The sequence below is a fragment of the Bacillus rossius genome, chromosome 6, assembly GCF_032445375.1.
Source record: "Bacillus rossius redtenbacheri isolate Brsri chromosome 6, Brsri_v3, whole genome shotgun sequence".
NCBI lineage: Eukaryota > Metazoa > Arthropoda > Insecta > Phasmatodea > Bacillidae > Bacillus > Bacillus rossius.
In genome coordinates this window covers 51,033,487-51,054,734 of record NC_086334.1, presented here as the reverse complement: position 1 = coordinate 51,054,734, position 21,248 = coordinate 51,033,487, and the positions used below count along the sequence as shown (strand labels likewise).

The following is a 21,248-nucleotide window of genomic DNA, read 5'->3' as shown; positions in this document are numbered from 1 at the left end:
TACACTTTGTTGGGCGCTATGTGATCACGTTTATCATGGCGGGAGCTGTACTGTAAGCAGGCAGGCATACAAAAGACGGCTAAAAATAGATACCACCCCTCTAGACTGTCCACGCGGCAGTGTCTAGCCGAGCTCGGCGCGTCCACTATCGCACGAAAAGCCGTCTCAGCTGTCATGTTATCTTACCCGCCCGGCGGCTTGACGTCATACGTGACGTGACACTTACCTCTCCCATCCCCTGCTAATTAATTCTTCAAGGTTCATCCCTCCCAGAGCCACAAACATTGTAAAAACAACCCTCCCCCTCCTCCTTTACCAACTAACATTTCAACACATTCCATCCCTTATTTCAACCTCCTGCGTGAGAAACTGTCAGCATCCTCCTCCCCTCCCACACTGCGTGCGACAAAAGCCAGGTTGTATAGTCCATTCTCGGTAAAATAAATATTTTTATGGGCTTATACGACTGTCCTTCGCCGTTAATAAATTCAGTAGAACCTCGTTAATCCGTGACACGCTAATTCGGGACGATTTAAAAGTGCAGAAAAAAAAAGAGAAGTAAAAATTGTCAGCGCTTAAAATTAAAGTCACGCGGGCCGGCGGCCGGCAAACACTGCAAGCCATCGCGTGGGCCGCCAAACTCTGCAACGCTGTTTGTACCGACCCTTTGTGTCGCCCCCCCCCCCCCCCTTTTCAGCTGTCACATTTGTCACTCTTTAAACTTGAGGGGGATGTCCTGACTTCTGCTTCCCGTCTCCCTTTGTTTGTTTCCACCCGCCAACGCACGGCAGGCGCCTGGCGAGTGACGTGTCTGGCTGGCATTGAGCTGTACGAGGGGGAGGGGGGGGGGAGGGTGCAAGGTCAGCACGATCTTATCTTTCTCTCTTCGGCTGTTGTAAATGACCGTGAACTAATGGCTAGGCAGTGCCGTATTTTTTTAAGCTGAGACACTAATTCGAAGACGGCCCTTACCGTTAACGGATTATCCGGGTTTATTTATTTTTAACAGAGTTTCAATTATCCGGGCATGGGCGGGTCCCAATTAACACGAATAATGGGGAGCTTACTATTTTATATCCATCTGCTGCCAAGGCGCAGTAAGCCTCGGGAGATGTTACATCACATGACCTTGGCCTTAACCCAGCTACACGCCGGTGTCTGAGAAGCTTGACGAGACCTTCCAGGCTTTTAATCGCTAGTCCGTGAAAATCGGTAATCCGTGAATATCTCGGTCCCGACCATCACGAATTAACGAGGTTCTACTGTACTTTATAAGTTTAAGTTATTATGATACAATTTGTTTATTATTCACACAGCAGTTTCTGCTGAAAAATCACTAATATCTCAAATTTTATTGAATAGAAAAATTTAGCAGGGCCGTAAATATATTTATTTTACTGCATAGTTACTTTTCCATCTGCATTTCAACGTTTTTTTCTTTTCTTTTTTTTTTACGCTGCGAAGGGACGAGGAAAAGATAATTGCTTGAGCTGTCAAAATAAACATCGCTGACGGCAGGGCGGGAGCTCATCCTGTCGGTCTGTCGCTGTGATTATCTACTCCAAAAACATGTCACAGCATTTCAGGATAGCATTGTTCTTATATCTTTCGTTTATAGCCTAATGTTTTCTACCTGATCCACACAAGTTCCTTCGCCACGTTTTGAACGAAAATAACAACCAGCCGGCTAGCATAGCCGAACTCGCGTGACGCAAATTGATTTAGCGCGAGTATTTTATGTATTTGACTATATTTGGGGGGGAGGAGGGGGGGGGGGGGGGGGTAAAAATTGGCCCGAATTCTCTATTGCGACCATTCCGTTTATAAGTCCGTTTTTCCGGGAACCGTGAGGGGTCGCATCAGCGGGATTCTACTGTATTTGGACTTTTAAATATGAAAACTGTGTGCTGTTTACTCATTAGGTCAATTGAAATGAGCAAGCATGTCAAAAACTAAATCTATGTGTTCATGCAAGCAGCCAAGTAAAATGGACATCTGGTGCACATTTTGCTGAAAGACATAACTTTGTAACAACTGAGTGTTAGCAAATGCCGTGCAATAGTGTAATATTCACACAACTCTTAGCACAATGTCAGACTGCAGCTCACCTTCTAGCTTCAACAAAGCCCATAGAGTAAAGCGAAATCTCCCCAATCATGCCGTAGTCGGGTACCATCATGGCGACGGTGCGGAAGAGAACCTTCAGGTTGTCTGGCAGCTCCTGCCGTCCTGCATACCTGCCACAACAGGAACACACCAACTGTCACCAACTCGCGATGACAAGACTCTTCTCTTCCACGAGACTGGATAAATACAGTAAGTAATTCACTAGAGCTCAGGTGGGCAACAAGCTACAGAAAGACCTGAGGGACACAAACAAAGCCACAAACTAAATCAACCGAGATAATCTGCAGAAAAATGGAGTTGAAAAAAACTACAAATGGCCGATGGCAAACACTATTTTCTCTATACATAATTTAATTTTTAATAATGGCAATAAACTAACTGCCAAGACAATAAATCTGATGATCTGATGTAGCATATGTAATTTAATATATTTACTCATTCAAAGAACGCAAATGACAGTATTATTATTATTTTTTGCTTGGAAAAAGTGTGCTATTGATGACAATATGTGGAATACCGAGCTTTGTTTAGAAGAATCATATTGAATCATTATTTATAAACTTTCTAAAACCACATTTTAAATAAAATATTTTTTTTTGTTACAAGTTTAACTGAAAATTAAAAAAATCTTCAAAACAAGTGACTTAATTTAAGTAAAGAAAAACTTTAAATATACTGAAACCGGGCGTGGTTATTTGCTGGAAAGGATGTGGGTGTGAAAATTTCCCAATTTATAAAAAGATGTAACAATGTTAAATTCTTTTGCAATTGGAGAAAAACATGCTTGTGCATGACAGAAATTTTTTTAAAATTAAAATGGATAAGAAAAAGCTTTGCTTTAGTGATGTTACTTTCAGGTGTTTGATTTTGTGGCACAATAGATTTTTTTTTTCCATTCAACTACTCCAGCTACACTGACTGGCAAACAAAATTAAAGGTAAGATGAATGTTACAAATTTTTTAGGAAATTTGTTGCATATTACACAGAAAAAGTAATCAAAAATAATGACAATGCATTTTCTGAAGTAATTAAAATGTTTCATGAGATCAATACTAAATAAAATAGGAAAGTCTACCGTATTTTATAAAATATGTATTGTAATGTAAGGGCAAAATTATTTAAAAAAAAAAAAAAAATGTGTTTTCTGTAGTTTAAACTCTTTTTGTACACTTTAACAACCACTATATGCAATGATTAAAAAGCTTCCAAAGGGAAGATAAATATTAATGATCTTCTAGATAATGTAAAGCCAAAATTATCAAAAGTATTTTCTGCTGATAAACATTTCTGGTGTGTCGTACAACTTCAATACAAACAACACTTTATGCCTCAAAGGATATCATAATCAACTGAAGTATATTGTGGACTGACAAATGAATGTGATGGCTTTCTATGTAGTAAAGAGTCTTTTATAAGAATAATTTTATAATAAAAATGAGACTAACCTTTAATTTAATGCTTCTAAAAAGTACCACCACTCTTAAGCAAGTGATGTGCAAAATTTATTTGTTCAAATATGCTGGTGTACATTGTACTCAACTGTAGACAGATATATGATGCAATTCATACTTGAGGGCTACTCTTATGGAAAAAAAAAAAGGTGGATTTTTTTGACTAAACTTATAGCTGCGACCCCTTTGCAGGGTTCTTCTGCGGGTAAATACGTTAAATAATTTGATGATTTATTCAATCATCCATCTATTCATTCATTCATTGCACAGTTGGACTAGACTGCCATTTAGCAAAAACATGGAGAGATAATGAAATGGCAAAAAGATCAGAAGTCTTCAAGGACAGAGGGGTACTACAACCAGGAGTGTACGCAGAATTTCACTTCAGAGTGGAAAAGAACCATTATGCCCATTGTTTCCTATTAAATTATTTCCTTTTGTTGGTGAGAATGCTAGATTTTATAGATTTTTTTTAGGATTTCGGGAGGAAGAGGAGGGGATACCGATCACCCCCATCCATCCTCCCTACTTCTCCGTTTTGCAAACGTCCTTGACTATAACAGAATAATGAAACAACAAGCAGACTATGCTTCTCACCCTGGATTCATGGTGATGAATATGGAGCAGGTGGGGTCGAGAGATATCTCGGTGCCCTCAAACACAAAGCGGTCCAACTTCTGGCCGATCGCCATCTGAATGCTGAGAATCTGCTGGGCGACGACTGACAGCACCTCCAGCTCTATACGGTTGAACTCGTCGAAGCAGGCCCATGCTCCAGCCTGCGCCAGACCCTGAAACACAGTCTCATGCTTATATCACCGCAGTTCTACATTGATTTTCAAGAAATGTTACTGAACCTGTATTACTTCCTGCTTGATATAAGCTTGAATCAAAAAATACTAAACTTAAAGCACAAAATGCATACCCCCTGAAAACAAGTGTAACTATATATTTTTGCCAACAAAACCTTAAATATATAACCCATTTATTTAATAGAAGTTAATTAATCACTAATTTGAACCGATTTTCTTTTTCTTACAGAATTTCATAAAAAAAAATAATTTAGTAAAATTGTACAGAAAAAAATAGTAATAATTCATAAAATTTTCAGACTATACTTAACTTAATTGTGAATTTGTGGTCTACGCCTAAATCGAGAGCATGATACAGGAGGTAAATGGGCAAACAGTGTTAAGAGGAAAAGTGAAAAAATAAATTTTCGAAAACATGTACGGAAAAAACTACAGCTTAAAATTAGAGGCAAGATTATAATGTAAATAACGATAAAACCTAAATAATAGTGAAATTAAGTCAATACAGCACTAAGCATCAAAATGGAAGTCAATAACACCACATAACACCGAAAAGCAGCCAAATTCACCTCAATCACCTCGTTATCTAATACTATTAAATGATTAATTCTTGTGTGTGCATGTGTGTGTGTCTATACATTGGCATCTCGGAAACGGCTCTAACGATTTGGATGAAAAGATGTAGTTTGATAAAGTTTTATTTTTCAAGTTTATCTAATTTAAATGATGAAATTTGCTTTTTTTATGACACCATAAAATCTTGGCTCCACTTAGGATGGGAGAAACAAGGTTAACCAACGGGCAGTGGAGTGGCGGTGGTGGGAGCGGTGCCGACCTTGAAGAACTTGCCCATGGCCTTGTAGTCGAGCCCGTCGGAGCAGTTGAAGACGATGCACTGCTTGGCCACTGCCTTGGCCAGGTCCTTGGTGGTCTCGGTCTTGCCGGTGCCCGCCGGGCCCTCGGGCGCTCCGCCCAGGTTCAGCTTCAGGGCTCCCATCAGCGTCCTGCCCGGCAGACGCACGGTCCGTGGTCACCCCACACACCCACAGTTCTACGTGTCGGCCACGCGCGACAACAGTTGCGAACAACTTGCACTACTTCATTTCGAGCCTGACAGTTATGACGACGACGACATTTTCTTCTATTCCTCGAGGATAAAATGATGGATTATTGTGTTCTCGGAAGAAGGATTGTTCTTGTAAAAGCGAGAGCCATGCTGCGACTGTCCCCTCCTTCGTCCAAATATGATCTTAATGACCTGTTTCACAAAAACAAGATGATGTTGAACAGTGTTTTATCAAGATCTCTACATTCCTTTCCATTTGTCTGCATGCTCTATAGCCAGGAAATCTGTGTTCTGATCATAAAACATGCCTCTCTATCCTCACACAATGTGTGCTGGGCGATGATTGGGTTAAATATGTGATACTCCATTAGACTTGATGATTTGCATACAGATAGTTTGATTTTTGCTTTTTATATATATATATATAGCAAGCTGCTGGATACAAAACAGAGGAGGTTCAAAGAAAATTTTGAATACAAATAGTCATAATATTATTTAAACAACATACCTGTACAGTAACAAATCTTTTAAAATAATTCTAACAACGTAATTAGTCTAACTTAGGTAAAATCATGTCATGAGTTATGTTTTTGTTTTTTCTTTTAAGCTACTTACATTCAACTCTTATATTACTTTTATAAAATTTAAATATGATTGCATTTGTCCAAACCTTTGAAGTAGTATTTTTCGTTCCTTGATTTTTAATTATAATTTTGGTTTTTCATGACGTGATGTTGGTACTAAGCTTCTAGAGATGGACGGACATATGTGACGAAAACAAAGCAAGAAACTGTAGAATGTATCAGCAATGGTCTTTGGCAAGTAACCATTCTAGCATTGCCTGGAGTGACATAGGGAAAAATCATGTAAAACTGAAATCAGGATGTCTGAAATGGGAATTGAATCTAAGTTGACTAAAAAACCTTAACTTTAATAAACACTTTCTGAGAATGCAAACTGTTCGTTAAAAGAAATATTGTAATTTGGTAGTTTTAAGTAAGTTACCTTACATATAACCAGATTCCATTTATTGAATGTTTTCATTATAGATTTCCTCATTACAATCAATTGAAGTCTTTGTCATGCAACTTATCTGAAATCGAACAGGTCTCAAAAGTATCAGAGTCATCTATCCTTCTGTCACCGTTACTCTGTCACTAGTGTTTTCAAACAAATAAATTCATTGTCAGTGTTCCTAAATAAATATCATATGTTGCTTTGCATGTGACATTTTTGAAATATGTAGCACCGGTACTACTTTTGAGAACTGTCAAATTTGGGACAAGTTTCACGACACAGACTTCAGATTTTTCACTCCACAGACCTTCAGGACATAAAGAGGAAAATGCATGTCCTCAAAACTTTAGAAAGATACGAGCAGCTAACCTGTAACAGCGGTCGGTAAGCGGCGTGATAACTAGTCGGGGTGTGTTGCCCAGGTACTCAAAACCATACTGCACCTGCGTCGTGATCATCGACACAGTCACCGAGTTCTCCAACCAGTAGTAGCGCAGCTGACAGATCCAGTTGAAGTCCAGAGTCGTAGACACGTTCAGCTCTGCCAGGTTGTCCACCACGTCTCTTGCTGCACATAGTATTAGTAAGGTGTGCAACAAATCTACCATATTTGAACATAGTCAGCTCACTTAGAATGTTGCACATCCTATTAGCTCCATACAGTTGCCATAACACTATGTACTGTCTGCACCAAACATCATGTCAGGTGGTCTATGAGCAGCTGAACTATAACATATATCAGCTATGATTAGCTGTGTTGTTTCGAAGAACAGCAAGCAGACAATCAAAAGGGCAAGCCCCATAAATGTTTGTAATCAAGAGAACTTGTACGTTATTTTGCTTACACATCCTCATTCAATTACAAAATCCTGGGATCAATAGACCCTTATGAGTCATAACCATAGGATGATGTTCCGCACTTACCATGAACTGTGATGACTATAAGGGCTACTACAGTGATGCGAGCACCAGAAGTCAGTTCTCCGCGCACCATGAGTACCATCTCCTCTATATGACCGCTCGTCTCCACAGCGTATTCCTGCAACCATCAAATGCATCAAGAGGTCACTACCCCAAGCTCACTGACGCCTTTCTCAAATGCTTGCCCTTCTACTAAGGAAACGGATGACACAGTGGTTTCTTTACCATCACAACACAGCCAAGTCTTACCAGGCAGAGAACACTTTGCCTGCTTTGTGTCTCGTTCAGAAGTCGAAAGGAGGCAGGGATTCCCCACCAGAGCATGCACATGGTTGACAGTCTGTAAAAGACATGATTAGACAATTTCTAGTGCAAGGCTATTTACTGTGCCCAAAGAACACATCTGCCTTGCAAAAAGTGGTACGCACAAAGTGCTTGTAAACGGGTGTTCAACTTCATCGAATCTGCATCAGGTGGACTCTTCCGAATGGAGGTTGAAATGCTGGCATTCCGGCAGGCGAAGGAAGAAACAAGTAGTGACAATGAGTGTTGTATCTGGGTGGGAGGAGGGGTTAACAACAGGCAGCAAGAGCAGCGCTAATTGGCTGTGCATGTTGAGTAGGTGGTGTAGGGAGGAAGTCAGCAGGCGGGTTTCTGCCACTGAAGGTCACTGCCGCAGCATCCAGCATCCAGCATGTGAACCATGGGTTATATGTGACACAAAGTGATAAATAGAGCAAGATTTTATAGTGTTATAAAAAGGCTAATTTCATCATTAAAAATAGTGGATTTTGTCTTTATTGTCATTAAAAATAAAACACATGTAATAATAGGAACATTTATAGAACACAATTACATTGATTAATTACTTCAACAATACGTAGTAAGACACTTAAAATATTTACATAAAAAATACTACATATACTGATGAGAAAAAGCTAAACAAAAAAAACTGCAAATAAATCATGCAATAATCAATATATCGATATGCAATGTTAATAGCCCAAAATCATTTTACTTATTACATTATACTCATGATATTTCTCTGTAGGCTTTACTCATGTCTATATATGGTATACTCTGAAAAAACACTGAAATTATTATTTTTTTAAATAGTTTCTAAAATCATACGTTTTTAAATAAAAACCAAACTAAATATTTATGAAATCAACTATATTTTAATAGCTTAAATAAGGTAATTGAGGTGAATTTTTCTGCATTTCAGTGTTATGAGGTTATTGACTTCCATTTTGATGTTTGACGGTGTATTGACTTAATATCACTGTTTTTTTTTTTTTTAGTTTTATTGCTATTCGCCAAATAATCTTGTCTCTAGTGAAAGGGTCTTCTTTTCAAGTCTTTACATATGAATCAATGTTGCTAACTTCCAGAAACTTAATATTTTGTAGTTTAAACGCACCAAGATTGTGCAATCAATGGTACTTTTTAAAATAAAAATTTCCTGTTTTTATAGTTTGTGTCCTACAGACTTGAAACTCGGTAGTGATGTTCCTTATATTATGATGTGTTTAACCCGGGCAATGCCAGGTACTTCAGCTAGTAGTTGTTGACATATCTTCGGGTGTGTGACTGACCTTCAAGGTGTGGTTGTCGATGGCCTCCGACACCTCGGTGGTCCAGTGTATGGACGTGGCGCAGATGACGACCTGTCCCGGCCAGTCCAGCAGCCACTGGACCCTGGCGGTGGTGAGGTATGCTGCTACTGCCTCCAGGCAGTGGTCCTTCACCGACAGCATCATGTTCTCCTCCACCTGCTGGAGCCACTTCTCCACCATGCCCTGGACAACATGCCCACGATTCCTCTCACGTGCTTGTTCGTCCATAGGGTTTCAGTTTTAAACATTAGTTCTGACATGTTCACACTGCATGTCATAGAGAAAACCCAAAGAACGTACAAACAAAGATGAATACACAAACACACAGAAAAAAAAAGAAAAAAAAGCCAAAATCAGCCAATATGAAATAAATTTAAAGGTAGCACAGAGAATTCACTGGCAGGAAATTAGTCAGAAAAATATCAATGAAGACCACGAAGAGCTGATGACGAAAGAGTTGCAACAAAAGAGTAAGTACAGACAAACAACAAAATTTTGACATCAGCTGATTTTGGCTTGTTTTCTGTGTGTTTGTGAATTCATCTTTCTTTGACCATCTTCAGATTTTCTCTATGACAAACTGCAAACTACCAATGGCATATGTCCAAAATTAATGATTTAAATCAACCTTCCCCATTGCACAAATCATTGAAAGAATATACTAGGGTTCAATGTCCTGTGGTTGTGCTCCTCCGAGGGCATGTGGGCTATGAATGAGTTTATGAACGATAGTGAAAGGTCTTAAATCTGACACTGTATTGATGTCGACCAGAGCTACACCCTCCCTTAAGCTCCATGTGACTTGACCTGCTCAACCCCCATGAACATGCTTTATGGCTGCCACATAATTTCAAACCTCCCACCAGCAGTGTGTGCATGCGTGCATGTGTATCATTCCGCCACCATGTGTAGGCATGTGTAGAGCCTGTCCACATACCTCATTAATATTTAATTGTCTAATCAATAGCAGAATTGTAATTTTTCAAACCTCCAAGTGCCCATGTTTTTCAGGTTATTATAATAAGGTCAGAGCTACGCTACATGCAAACGTTTTGGAATGCATCCTTGTATGAGCGATTTAGTTTTGAAATTTAAAACTAAAACTGCTACTACGTATTTCATATTATTAGCTCCAGGTATCTGTAATTTAATAAGCAAAATATTGAAGGAATTATATGGTTTTGGTCACGGCACGTTATCAAAAATACCTAGCGGTCATTTGGTACACTTCCCGTGTGGTCATGAAAACTGTCTAGTCTCACCAGATTGTCACCTGGAGTCTGGAGTAGGATGCAGCCATCATCACACCTCGAGGACATAGCCGTTTTCTGAACTGATCTAGAAACATCCACCGTCTGCTTATTCATTTTTAAACCATTTAAACTTTTTCCTGAGACCTAATTTGGGTGGTAGACGGTTTAACTTAAATATTTTAAATTTCACTTACAAATTTTTGACATCACCGACGAACTTGCTTTTTCCAGTCCAGGTCAAGTGGTGATCTAATCCACACTTAAACTGAGTGCGTCCCATTGGCTTTTTATCTGTAGTAACGTTTTCTAATGTTTTATTTTAATAACTCTGTGTAATGATTGCGGAAAATAAACATAATCTTACCAGAATACTGGCCATCTACTTTCGAGCGACTACGTGTGTACTACTGAGAGACTAAGGCGTTTGAGTTATCTTAACAGCCCACATAATTACCATATACAATTATTGTAAATAGTTTAACCGATGCTGAGAGTGAGTGAGTTTTCATGGTCGGGTATACGGGAGGGAATAATCGAGCCTAGCACCCACATAGGTCATGTTATGACCCTGTAATTCAGAATCTCAGCTGGGATCAAGTGCCCATCCATGTTGATTTCCAAGATTTAACGACAAACATCCGTAACTGTTAAAAACGCAGATGACCCTTGACATCAGTATGGTTCGGCATATTCCGTAATGACCTCATCATGGCTATATTCCAGCTGTTGACCTTGTGTTATTATTATGCTGTCGCTGATTTCAGTTTTCTCAGAGTTTATCATTACCGTCCGTTTGCATTTCAGCACAGTGTTTCCTTTACTGGCTGGCTACATTTCAAACTTTACATTTCAAAGGTACATTTCATTAAAAATTTTTTTTTGAAGAGGGCCAATAATCATATATTTTTATAACATGGAGCAGCTTACTACAACTGGTTTTAAAACTACTGAACAGAATTTTTTTTTTCTAAGATAACTATCTCACTCTCTCTCTCTCTCTCTCCCCCCTCCCCCCGGCCCAAACTATATTGACAATCGATAATATAGGAATTTGCTAATTCTGCATGCCTGTGGTCCTGAATGTGATTACCAACTCCGTTATCATATCAGAACTCATAAATGTGTGTCATGCTGGGATGTTGGGAACGAACCTCCGAAATTCTTCACATTAACTCATGTCACGGGTAGGCCTGTACAAATACTAGTAATTGATGCAAATATTTAAATTATTTATGAAGTAAAATCAAATTCTGAATTTTTTTCTTAACACTTATTTTTATAAAATACTGGAATGACATAAAAAAATAATATTTTAACTTGTTATATTTGTTCTTGTTATAACCATTTGGGCCCTATAGAAATGATATAATAACAATGCACAATATTAATTTTGTGCAGTGATAAAAGCACACCTGTACTTCATCACAAAAGCAAACCTTCACATCCAAAACTTCGAGTGAAATGAATAGCAAATTCCCTGATGAAGTCAAATAGAATATTAAAAAGAATTTTCATATGATTCGCTTAGTTGAAGTTTCACACAGGCCTCCTGTAGTCGAGGGTCATGTGTTTGATCCCAACAACCATGTATGACTTGTATTTATAAGCAGTGAGTCAGTAATGAAGTGGTTCAGAGCCAACTATATTCTTGGAGGTGCTATTACCTTGAGCCTCCGTGAATAAACGTGTGATGTAAAACCCTAGCAAACAAACAACAAACGTTCACAACACTTTCACTGTACGTTGTTCACATTTTGCAGACACCTACGCAAGCCCTTAATGGCACACACATTCAGCTCATCCACAGGTGGAACCTGACGCTCATTAAGGGGGTTGGTCGTGTTGAGAAACTAGGGTTTTACCCAGGTAATATAATTATATCCAATGTAAACTGCAATCAGATGGAAGGAGGTGGCTTTTCAGACCCCTTTCCTTCCTGGATTAGCTCATCACACCGTGTCAAAACTAACATCACCTAGCATAACTAGTTTAATTTAAACAATCATCCCTGATTAAAATCGTCATTAAAGTTTGTAACCGAGGCAAAATCAGAAACCAAAAGTTACGCCTATAATAACCGTGGCATTAACAATTCTGAAAATAGGAAAATTGACATGAACACTTTTCAAAGCACAATAAGTAAAATATTATTTTATTTTTTCAAAGTGTAAAATAATAAAAAAAATATAATTTTTTACACCGAGATTTTAAGTACTACTGGATTTTATTATTATTATTGTTATTAATTTTATTTTTTATCACTGAAGCCAAATTTGGTTTTGGAGATTTTGCCAATTCAAAATAATTGATTATTTTGCTCTGTATTCCAACAGGCATGATGAGAGTTGAGAAGCCCTTGGTTATGCAGTGTCAGTCAGCACCCTATACCACTCTGATGGAGTCAACCCTTGTTTAAGTTTATAGTCTTGTGAATATTTTAAAACTTGATTAGCTACTTTACAAATTTTATAAACAATGCCTTCTTTAAGAAACTCAACATAACTTACACGAGCTATTATGCAGCTGTACATTACATATCCCAAATGAATGCCTCATAATATTAGGCTAAAACTGTAATTTCAACAATAAAGAAAAAAATATTAATTTAAACCAATAACGTGACCATCTAACATAACTTTCTATTTAATTATTTACTGTGAGAATTTATAAACAGCAAATAATGCAAAATTGTATAAATAAAGCAAACCTTTGCATCAGCAGGAATTATGACACCGCTGAATTCCACAATTTCATTTTCCGATGAAACCATTGCCACAATTTCATCTTCTTCTGTGAACTCCAATCGATGGATTCCTTCAAAACACTTCTTCAAGTGAGGCTGCACTCTGTGAGGATCTTTAGTTTCCGAAAGGATCTCCAGCAACTCATCATTGGACAAGAAAAAAAATCTACAAGGAAAAAATTAATATTTATTAAATTTCACATTTCAATGTTTGCTACACATTCCTATATAAGATCACTACTGAATATTTTATTTTGAACATATTACATAGAAAATTATTTTAATAGTGATAGATCAGCAAAACTTTATATAAAATAACTATAATGTGTAATAAGCACAACACAACACTAGTTAGTGGCATAATAAAGTGATTGACAACAAAACAGATAATTAACCAAATAGTGCTGAAAGCACTACAATAACATTACAGTGTACCCTACTTAACCTTTCTGAATTCGATGCATTTTGATTGAGAACTATAAATATATCACCAGCCACCTATATCAGTAGAACAAGATGTCTACAACCAACAACAGAATGAGAACTTTTAAAAAGGTTTTACTGTATACTGTTTATTGTTGTGATATGTGATGTTGGCATCTATGAGAGTTGGTATCTATGAAAAGAAGTGGTAGAGCGGGCAGTGGATCGTGATGTAATGGTGGAGAGTGAATGTAACATAATGAGTAGAGCGATTTTGAATAAATATGTGATAGTCGTACAGTGTAATGAGTTGATGTCCATTTAAACAAGGTGAAAACACAACATGGCGCAGTCGGTAGTAAATCGCATAGTGTTCGCAACGTGACCTTAGTGGTGTTGTTTCCTTGTTGTGCCACGTGGAGATAGAGGTTATACAGGTTTCGGCGCGATGGAATCGTTTAAGCCACCGCCGGCGCTGCTTCTAGATGGAAATCTGTGTGAACACTTTCGGCGGTTCAAACAGAGCTTTGATATTTTTATGCTGGCGACTGGATATGAGTCTAAACCATCGGCAGTCAAGGCGGCGATGTGGTTAAACCTCATAGGAGACGAGGCTGTTGAGTTGTTCAACACATTCGATCTTCCAGCGGAAGACCGTAGGGATTTTGAAAAGGTGTTGCGAGCATTTGAACATTATTGTAACCCTGTAAAAAATATCGTAGTTGAGCGGTACAAGTTTAATTGCCAATCTCAGGAAGAGGGAGAGCCGTTTGACTCGTTTGTGAGAGATTTAAAAAAGCTGGTTCAAAGTTGTGACTTCAAGGACCAGACAGACAGTGTTGTGCGGGACAGAATAGTTTTGGGCATTCGGGACAAAGGGCTGCAGGAACATTTGTTGCGTGAACCGGATCTCAGCTTGTCACGGGCAATGGAACAGTGTAGGGTGGCTGAGCTAGGCAAGCAACGTGCCGACGCTATACAAACCAAAGCTGTCAATCCTGTTAATCGGCGTGAGGATTCGTCGGATGATGAAATTCACCCGAGAGGAGGCACAGTTGAAACTGTGTGGCGAAATAGAAGAAAGCAGAAATCAACTGAACAGCAGCAGGTACCATACAAAGGGGGGGCTAAACAGAAGCATGTGCAACAAGGAAGTCCTAAGTGCCGAAGGTGCGAGAGGGTACATAGGAAGAATGAGTGCCCTGCCTTTGGAAAAAAATGTTACAAGTGCATGAAGTTCAATCATTTTGCAACCGTGTGCACCAACCAAGTTGAAGAGGTTAGGTTAACGGGAGGTGAGATGGAAGAGTTCTTTGTCAGCACATTAGAAGTGGCAGAAGCAACGACCGGGGTGGAGGATGCCAAGCCAGGCCGAAAGGAGTGGATCCAAGAAATGTGGGTTGAAGGTAAGACTGTATATTTCAAGCTTGATACGGGCTCAGAGGTAAATATCATATCACAGAGTATTGTGAAGCAGCTGGCTCGCCCAACCCAGTTGAAATGGTCACACATAACACTCGAAGGGTTCGGCGGCAAAAAAGTGAAACCAGTGGGTGTCATTAAGCTAATGTGTGGAGTAAATACAGCAGATGGTGCTCAGGAGTGCCTGGAGTTTGTTGTTGTTGAAGATGGTAGCTGCAGAATGCCCATTCTTGGACTGCCAGGATGCGTGTGTTTGAAGTTAGTTTCTCGCAGTTTTGTCCACACCTTACACAGTAGCGTTTTATTGGAAGATAAGTTCCTCTCAGAATTTGCAGATGTATTTCAGGGAGTCGGGTGTATTCCGAACAAGTGCACATTGGTAGTAGATAAATCTGTTCAGCCAGTTGCTAAACCACCTCGAAGAGTGCCCTTTGCCTTAAGAGATAGATTAAAAATCAAGTTGGACGAGCTTGTTAAGCTGGGAATTATTGCCAAGGTTGATCAGCCAACTGGATGGGTTAGCAACCTAACTGTTGTTGAAAAGGGCGACAAAAGTCTCAGACTCTGTCTAGATCCAGTAGACCTGAATAAGGCAATTTGCAGGGAGTATCACATGATACCAACATTAGAGGAGTTGAGCTGCCAGCTGAACAATAAGTCCATTTTCACAGTGTTGGACCTGAAAGATGGGTTTTACCAGGTGGAACTAGATGAGGAATCAAGTATGTACTGCACTTTCAGCACACCATTTGGATGTTATAAATTTCTCAGGCTCCCATTTGGGTTATCGAGTGCACCTGAAATTTTTCAACGAATAAACATGCAAAACTTTGGTGATATTCCAGGGGTACTAGTATACTTTGATGACCTCTTGATTGCTGCTGCAAATGAAGTTGAGCACGATCAAATATTGTTACAGGTAGCACAGAGAGCGAGAGCGCTAAATGTGAAGTTCAATGTATGCAAGATTTAGTTCAAAAAGAAGGAGGCAAGGTATTTTGGGCATGTGTTCTCCTCAAATGGTATGCAGCCAGATCCCGACCAGGTGCGAGCTATTCTAGCACTACAAACACCCACCAATAAAGTTGAGCTGCAAAGAGTGTTGGGTTTCATCAGCTACTTAAGGAAGTTTTTACCTAACTTGGCTAGCATCATAGCTCCACTGAGGGAACTACTGAAGAACGATACTGAGTGGCAGTGGTTACCAGTGCACACTGATGTGTTGCAGCAAGTCAAGGAGTTGGTCAGCAAGGCACCAGTACTCGGCTTGTATGACCCCAACAAAAAACTGTCCATTCAGTGTGATGCCTCAAAAGATGGACTGGGATGTTGTTTAATGTGTGATGATCAGCCAATCAGCTATGCTTCCCGAAGTTTGTCCTCAGCAGAAAAGAATTATGCACAAGTCGAGAAGGAAATGCTCAGTATTGTGTTTGCAGCGAGAAAGTTTCATCACTACATATATGGAAGGCATGTCATAGTACACACAGACCACAAACCATTAGTTCCAGTGTTTAAGAAAAGTATAGCAGATGTGTATTCTGTTAGACTTCAACGGATGAAAATCAGGCTGCTACGGTACACGCTGTCGGTAGAGTATCTTCCAGGCAAACTCATGCATGTAGCAGACTTACTGTCAAGGGCGTATTTGCCAGAAGTGGAACATGCAGATGAAGATTTGTCTGCAGAAATGGTTCACCTTGTGAGTGTGAGTGATACAAGTCAGGTGTCGACTACTAGAAAGGATGAGTTCAGGCGGGAAACTGCTAAGGATACAGCACTGTGTGAGGTTATGAGGTACTGTCAAAATGGGTGGCCAGAACACAAACATCAAGTCAGCCAGCAAGCTCAAATGTACTTTGTCCAAAGGAATTGCTTGCATCTCGACAAGGGTCTAGTGTTCTTAAATGATCGCATTGTAGTGCCAGTGGCATTGAGGCAGCAGATGCTACTCTTACTCCATGAGGGCCACTTAGGCATAGAAAGAACCAAAGCACGAGCCAGGCAAGTACTGTATTGGCCAAAAATGGCAGAAGACATTGAGATATTGGTAAATAGGTGTTTCACATGCCAAAAATTCAGAAGCCAGAATAAAGCAGAACCACTCATATCTCACAACATTCCAGAATTACCGTTTGAGAAACTTGGTATTGATCTTTGTGACTATGGGGGCAACAGCTATATGGTTGTCATTGACTACTATTCCAAGTGGATTGAAATAGTACCAGTAGCAAATAAACAAGCCAATGAAGTCATAAGAGGACTGAAATCTGTGTTTGCTACTCATGGTGTGCCAAAGCTCATTATTTCAGACAATATGCCATTTAACTCCTATAAATACAGGCAGTTCGCAATGAGTTGGGACTTCGAAGTAGTGAAAGCAAGTCCTCACTACCCAAAGTCGAATGGGCTTGCAGAACGAGCAGTGCAGATTGCTAAGAACATGTTGAGGAGGTGTTCGGATTCGTCTAGTGATCTACCTGTCATGTTACTAGAGTACAGAAACACTCCTCTGACTGCTGTAGGCCTGTCACCAGCACAGTTGCTAATGAGTCGCCGGGTAAGGACGAAACTACCAATGAGGCAGCAGTTACTACAACCGGAAGTGCAGGGAAAGGTAGCAGAAGAACTACGTAACAGGCAAGCGAAGATCAAACAGTGGTATGATCAACGGGCAAGAAAGGCAACCGAGTTCGAGCACCAAGATAGGGTCTTGTTAAATAGAAACAATCAGTGGGAACCAGCAGAAATTGTACACAAGTCTTCGACTCCGAGATCATACGTTGTCCGTGATCAGGATGGCCAACACGTGCGGAGGAACTCCCATCACTTGAGACCATCCAGCAATGTATGGACAGAATCAATACAAAACAATTGAATTTTACATTGATCGATTTTGTATTTATAATTGACATTGGTAAAATTTTCTCATGATGATTTATTTTTATCATCCTGAGTAAATCTATCATTGACATGTTTATGCATATTACAAATTACTTTTGTACTAAAAAAGCATAGAGTATCAATCAAAATTAAAATATTTTGAAGAAATATGTGTTAACTAACATTTTAGTCTCACCTAAATCATCTACAAAATCAGAGTTTATAAGAATAAAAACAATAAGACAAAACTCATGTTTTAAAAACCAAATTGGCTTAAGAATAAAACCATAAAAACTTGTATCTAAATATTTAGTATTTAAAAGTTTTTATATTCAAGGATATACATATTCAGAAATTCTAACCTTAAAAGCCCTGTAGTTGACAAGGCATATAATTATTTTCTTCTTCGAAACCCATAAAACAAATTTCTGTATTTTCCACCAGACAAAGTTCTCTCAGAATATGTTTTTAGCCCTGCAGTGAATATTTGTGATAAAAATTAACTGTTTGGATACTGAACATATAAAATGTTTTTTATTAATATAATCTGAAGTGTTGAATTGTTCGATGTTTCTTCAAAACTATAGTTTCTATGTTTGTGGTAATATATTATTTTATTCCTTGCTCTTGAGATCTAGAATAAGATTTGAGGGGCTGATTCTTGAATAGATTAGATTAGAGGAATCTGGTGTTCAACACATCACTGGTTTATAACCTAGCCTAGCTAAGGAGGCATACCTGGGAAAAAACAACCTCTTCTTCTCGAGGTAGTTGTTGAGGCCTTTCTGTATCACTTCAAGGAGAGAGTTGTTCTGCTTCAGAAGCTTGAGCATGTCCTTGTAGTCTGTGGCAATCAGCACGTGCAAATCTCGCACCGTGTTGGCCATGATTTCTCGCCACGTCTTGTCCACCGTTCGAAAGTGCTTCGCCTCGTCCGGCATTTGCCGCATGATGTCCTCCGAACTGAAGATGGGCTCGAGGTACAGCCAAGTCATCTGGCACTGCAACGTACATGTGTACATACAGTAAAACCTTTCTAAGTCAGCCCCCCATAACCCAAACCTCCAGATAACCAGAACCAATTTAAAGAAACAAGTACATGAAAACATGAAACTAAATAAGTTTTAGAGAACTAAAGCATACCAATAAACATATAAGAACGTACCAACCACAAAGAAGAGAGAAAAATCTGCAGTTAAACAATAAAAAGAACCATATTAAAGTGACTTATTTTTATTGTAGAGCAGTCATATTTCTCTCAAAAATTAATAATTTTAATGAAAAACAATAGTAAGAGCATTACCATCCATTTATAATTTGATTACAAACATGAGTACGTACTTAAAGATATTCAAGTTAATTGGTGCACTGCACATCAAATCTCTTTATCTTATGCTCTGTCATTTGGTGAAAATATGACAACTTGTAAATAAATTATGAAATATTGAGCAAGTGGTAAGACACTGGATCAGCATCACAAAGAATTCAGATTGAAATCTCGATTGAACCATCCTGATTTTGGTTTTTTCCATGGTTTCCCAAAATCACTTAGTAGGGAGAGGTAGAGACTCATAGGGCCTACCTATGGGGCGGGGGGAGCGGGGCAACGGCAACAGCAACAGCAACAGATTGTTCCTCCAAAGGTTGTTGGAACACGTGGTGAGGAGCCGGTGTTATTCTCGCCTGCTGGCGATGTCACAGTTGGTTCATCAGGTTGGAGGTAGTGCTTGGGTTATTTTAATAAAAATCTTTTGAATGCAGTGGCTCAGGCCCGAACCGAGGGACGCAAGCTATCTGTGTGTTGGAAGGCAAGAACCATAGCTACTTGGCTACTGATACGTAAGGAGTGCCACATTTCAAAAATTAGCCGATGCAAAGTTCAAATAAATATATGAAAGGGGGTATCACAGTAGGCCATCTTTAGGAGCAAGTGTTGCCACTAGTGTGTGTGAGGCTATTTGAGTGTTCGTTGGTGGTGCCACATTAAAATTTCAAAAATGTAACTGGTAAAGGGTGCCAAATTAAAATTTCAAAAAAATATCTAATTAGGCATTTCTTGATGTGCACAGATGCACAGGAAAGTCATTACAGTAGAACCCTGTTATAATGTTTTTCAAGGGAGTACAAGAAAGAAACATTATAAGCAGGAAAACGTTATAAGCAGGAAATCTCAATTTAGCACTTAACAATGTTCGAGCTTTGTACCAATGGACTCACCAAGATATGTAAACAACTTTAATGTTAAAACCAAAGATAGTATATTTGATAAATGAATTTTCTGAAACAAGCCAACAATTTTTCAACTTCGTCTTGTTCCCTGGTTAAATTTTGTTTGTCTTTAAAGATACACTGCCTATTTTGTGACCGAACATTTCATGAAAAGTAACAAAAACATTCAACATTCTAAAATTAAAAAAAAAAATACATTGACTAATAATAATAATTCCAACACATTCACGCATGTTCAGTCACACATTACCGTCACCACAGATAAACCTGAGCATGGGAGTTCAGCAAGTATCTGAATATTGATTTCTTAATCAATGAAAGTGATTTTTTGAAGTCTGATTGACTAGAGTATGCAGCTGTCTAAAACGTGTTACTGTTGGAGTGTAGCACTTATCATCCAAACAAGCACTGCACTGTTGACTTGTTCACAAGCCACTACAACAGGCCTCACCTTCAGCCAGGCGTCCAGGATGTCCTGCATGGAGATGAGCTTGGCCTCCCACGCCTGCATCTCCTTCTCGAAGGCGCGCACGAACGGGGAGCTCCTGATGGTCTGGGCGCGCAGCAGGTCGTCGTCAAGCTTCTGCTGGATGTTGTCCACCGACGTGAGGATGTGGACGCCCGTGTCCCTGCCCCACGCACACAGGCCACCTCACTCGCGCTCAACTCCAGCCGCTCCACATCACCAACCCGTTACAGGGCCGGTGCAAGGTAAATTGGCGCCCTAGGCGGAAAAACCTTAATCCCCCCCCCTAACCCCCCCGCAACCCAACCCACCGCCGGACACCCCAAAAAAAAAAATTCTCAAAATACATCATGTAAGCCTAAGATTTTGTCAACAATCAAATGTAAGCAGGCTTGCATTTTTTTTTTTTTTTTTACTTTTTTTACTTATTACAAATCATAAACAGGTCACCGTGGATTTTAAATAATTACTTATATCAATATAAACATTCCCAACTGTTAACAAAAATCCATTTTCATCTAGTTTCAATAATCGTTAAACATATTATATCAGCTGTTGTGTGTCGTGCTGCGCCGCCCCCAGCTACTTGGCACCCTCTAGGCGGTCGCCTAGTTCGCCTGTACGGACGCGCCGGCCCTGAACCCGTACCTTGTAAGTACATTCCTGTTCCAAACATGTAACAACTCATAAAAAAACAGGACCACGGCTGTGCCGGATTAGCTTGTGTATTACCTGTTACAAGGAAGGATGGAGGAAAGCTTGTATATTACCTGTAGCGAGGAAGGATGGGGGAAAGCTTGTATATTACCTGTTATGAG

At 39.3% G+C, this 21,248-nt stretch overlaps 1 protein-coding gene across 1 annotated transcript in view; it reads right to left on the bottom strand.

The window, feature by feature from the left end:
* LOC134533172 (dynein axonemal heavy chain 3) overlaps positions 1-21,248 on the bottom strand; it is a 182,794-nt gene that overhangs the window by 98,203 nt on the left and 63,343 nt on the right. Inside the window, exons 21-29 of the mRNA XM_063370536.1 lie at positions 20,416-20,593; positions 18,474-18,736; positions 12,972-13,173; positions 8,991-9,194; positions 7,399-7,513; positions 6,844-7,042; positions 5,227-5,395; positions 4,177-4,370; positions 2,109-2,237 (exon numbers count right to left, since the gene is read on the bottom strand). Of these exons, the coding sequence (XP_063226606.1) occupies positions 2,109-2,237; positions 4,177-4,370; positions 5,227-5,395; positions 6,844-7,042; positions 7,399-7,513; positions 8,991-9,194; positions 12,972-13,173; positions 18,474-18,736; positions 20,416-20,593 (1,653 nt within the window). The remainder of the gene's footprint in view (positions 1-2,108; positions 2,238-4,176; positions 4,371-5,226; positions 5,396-6,843; positions 7,043-7,398; positions 7,514-8,990; positions 9,195-12,971; positions 13,174-18,473; positions 18,737-20,415; positions 20,594-21,248) is intronic.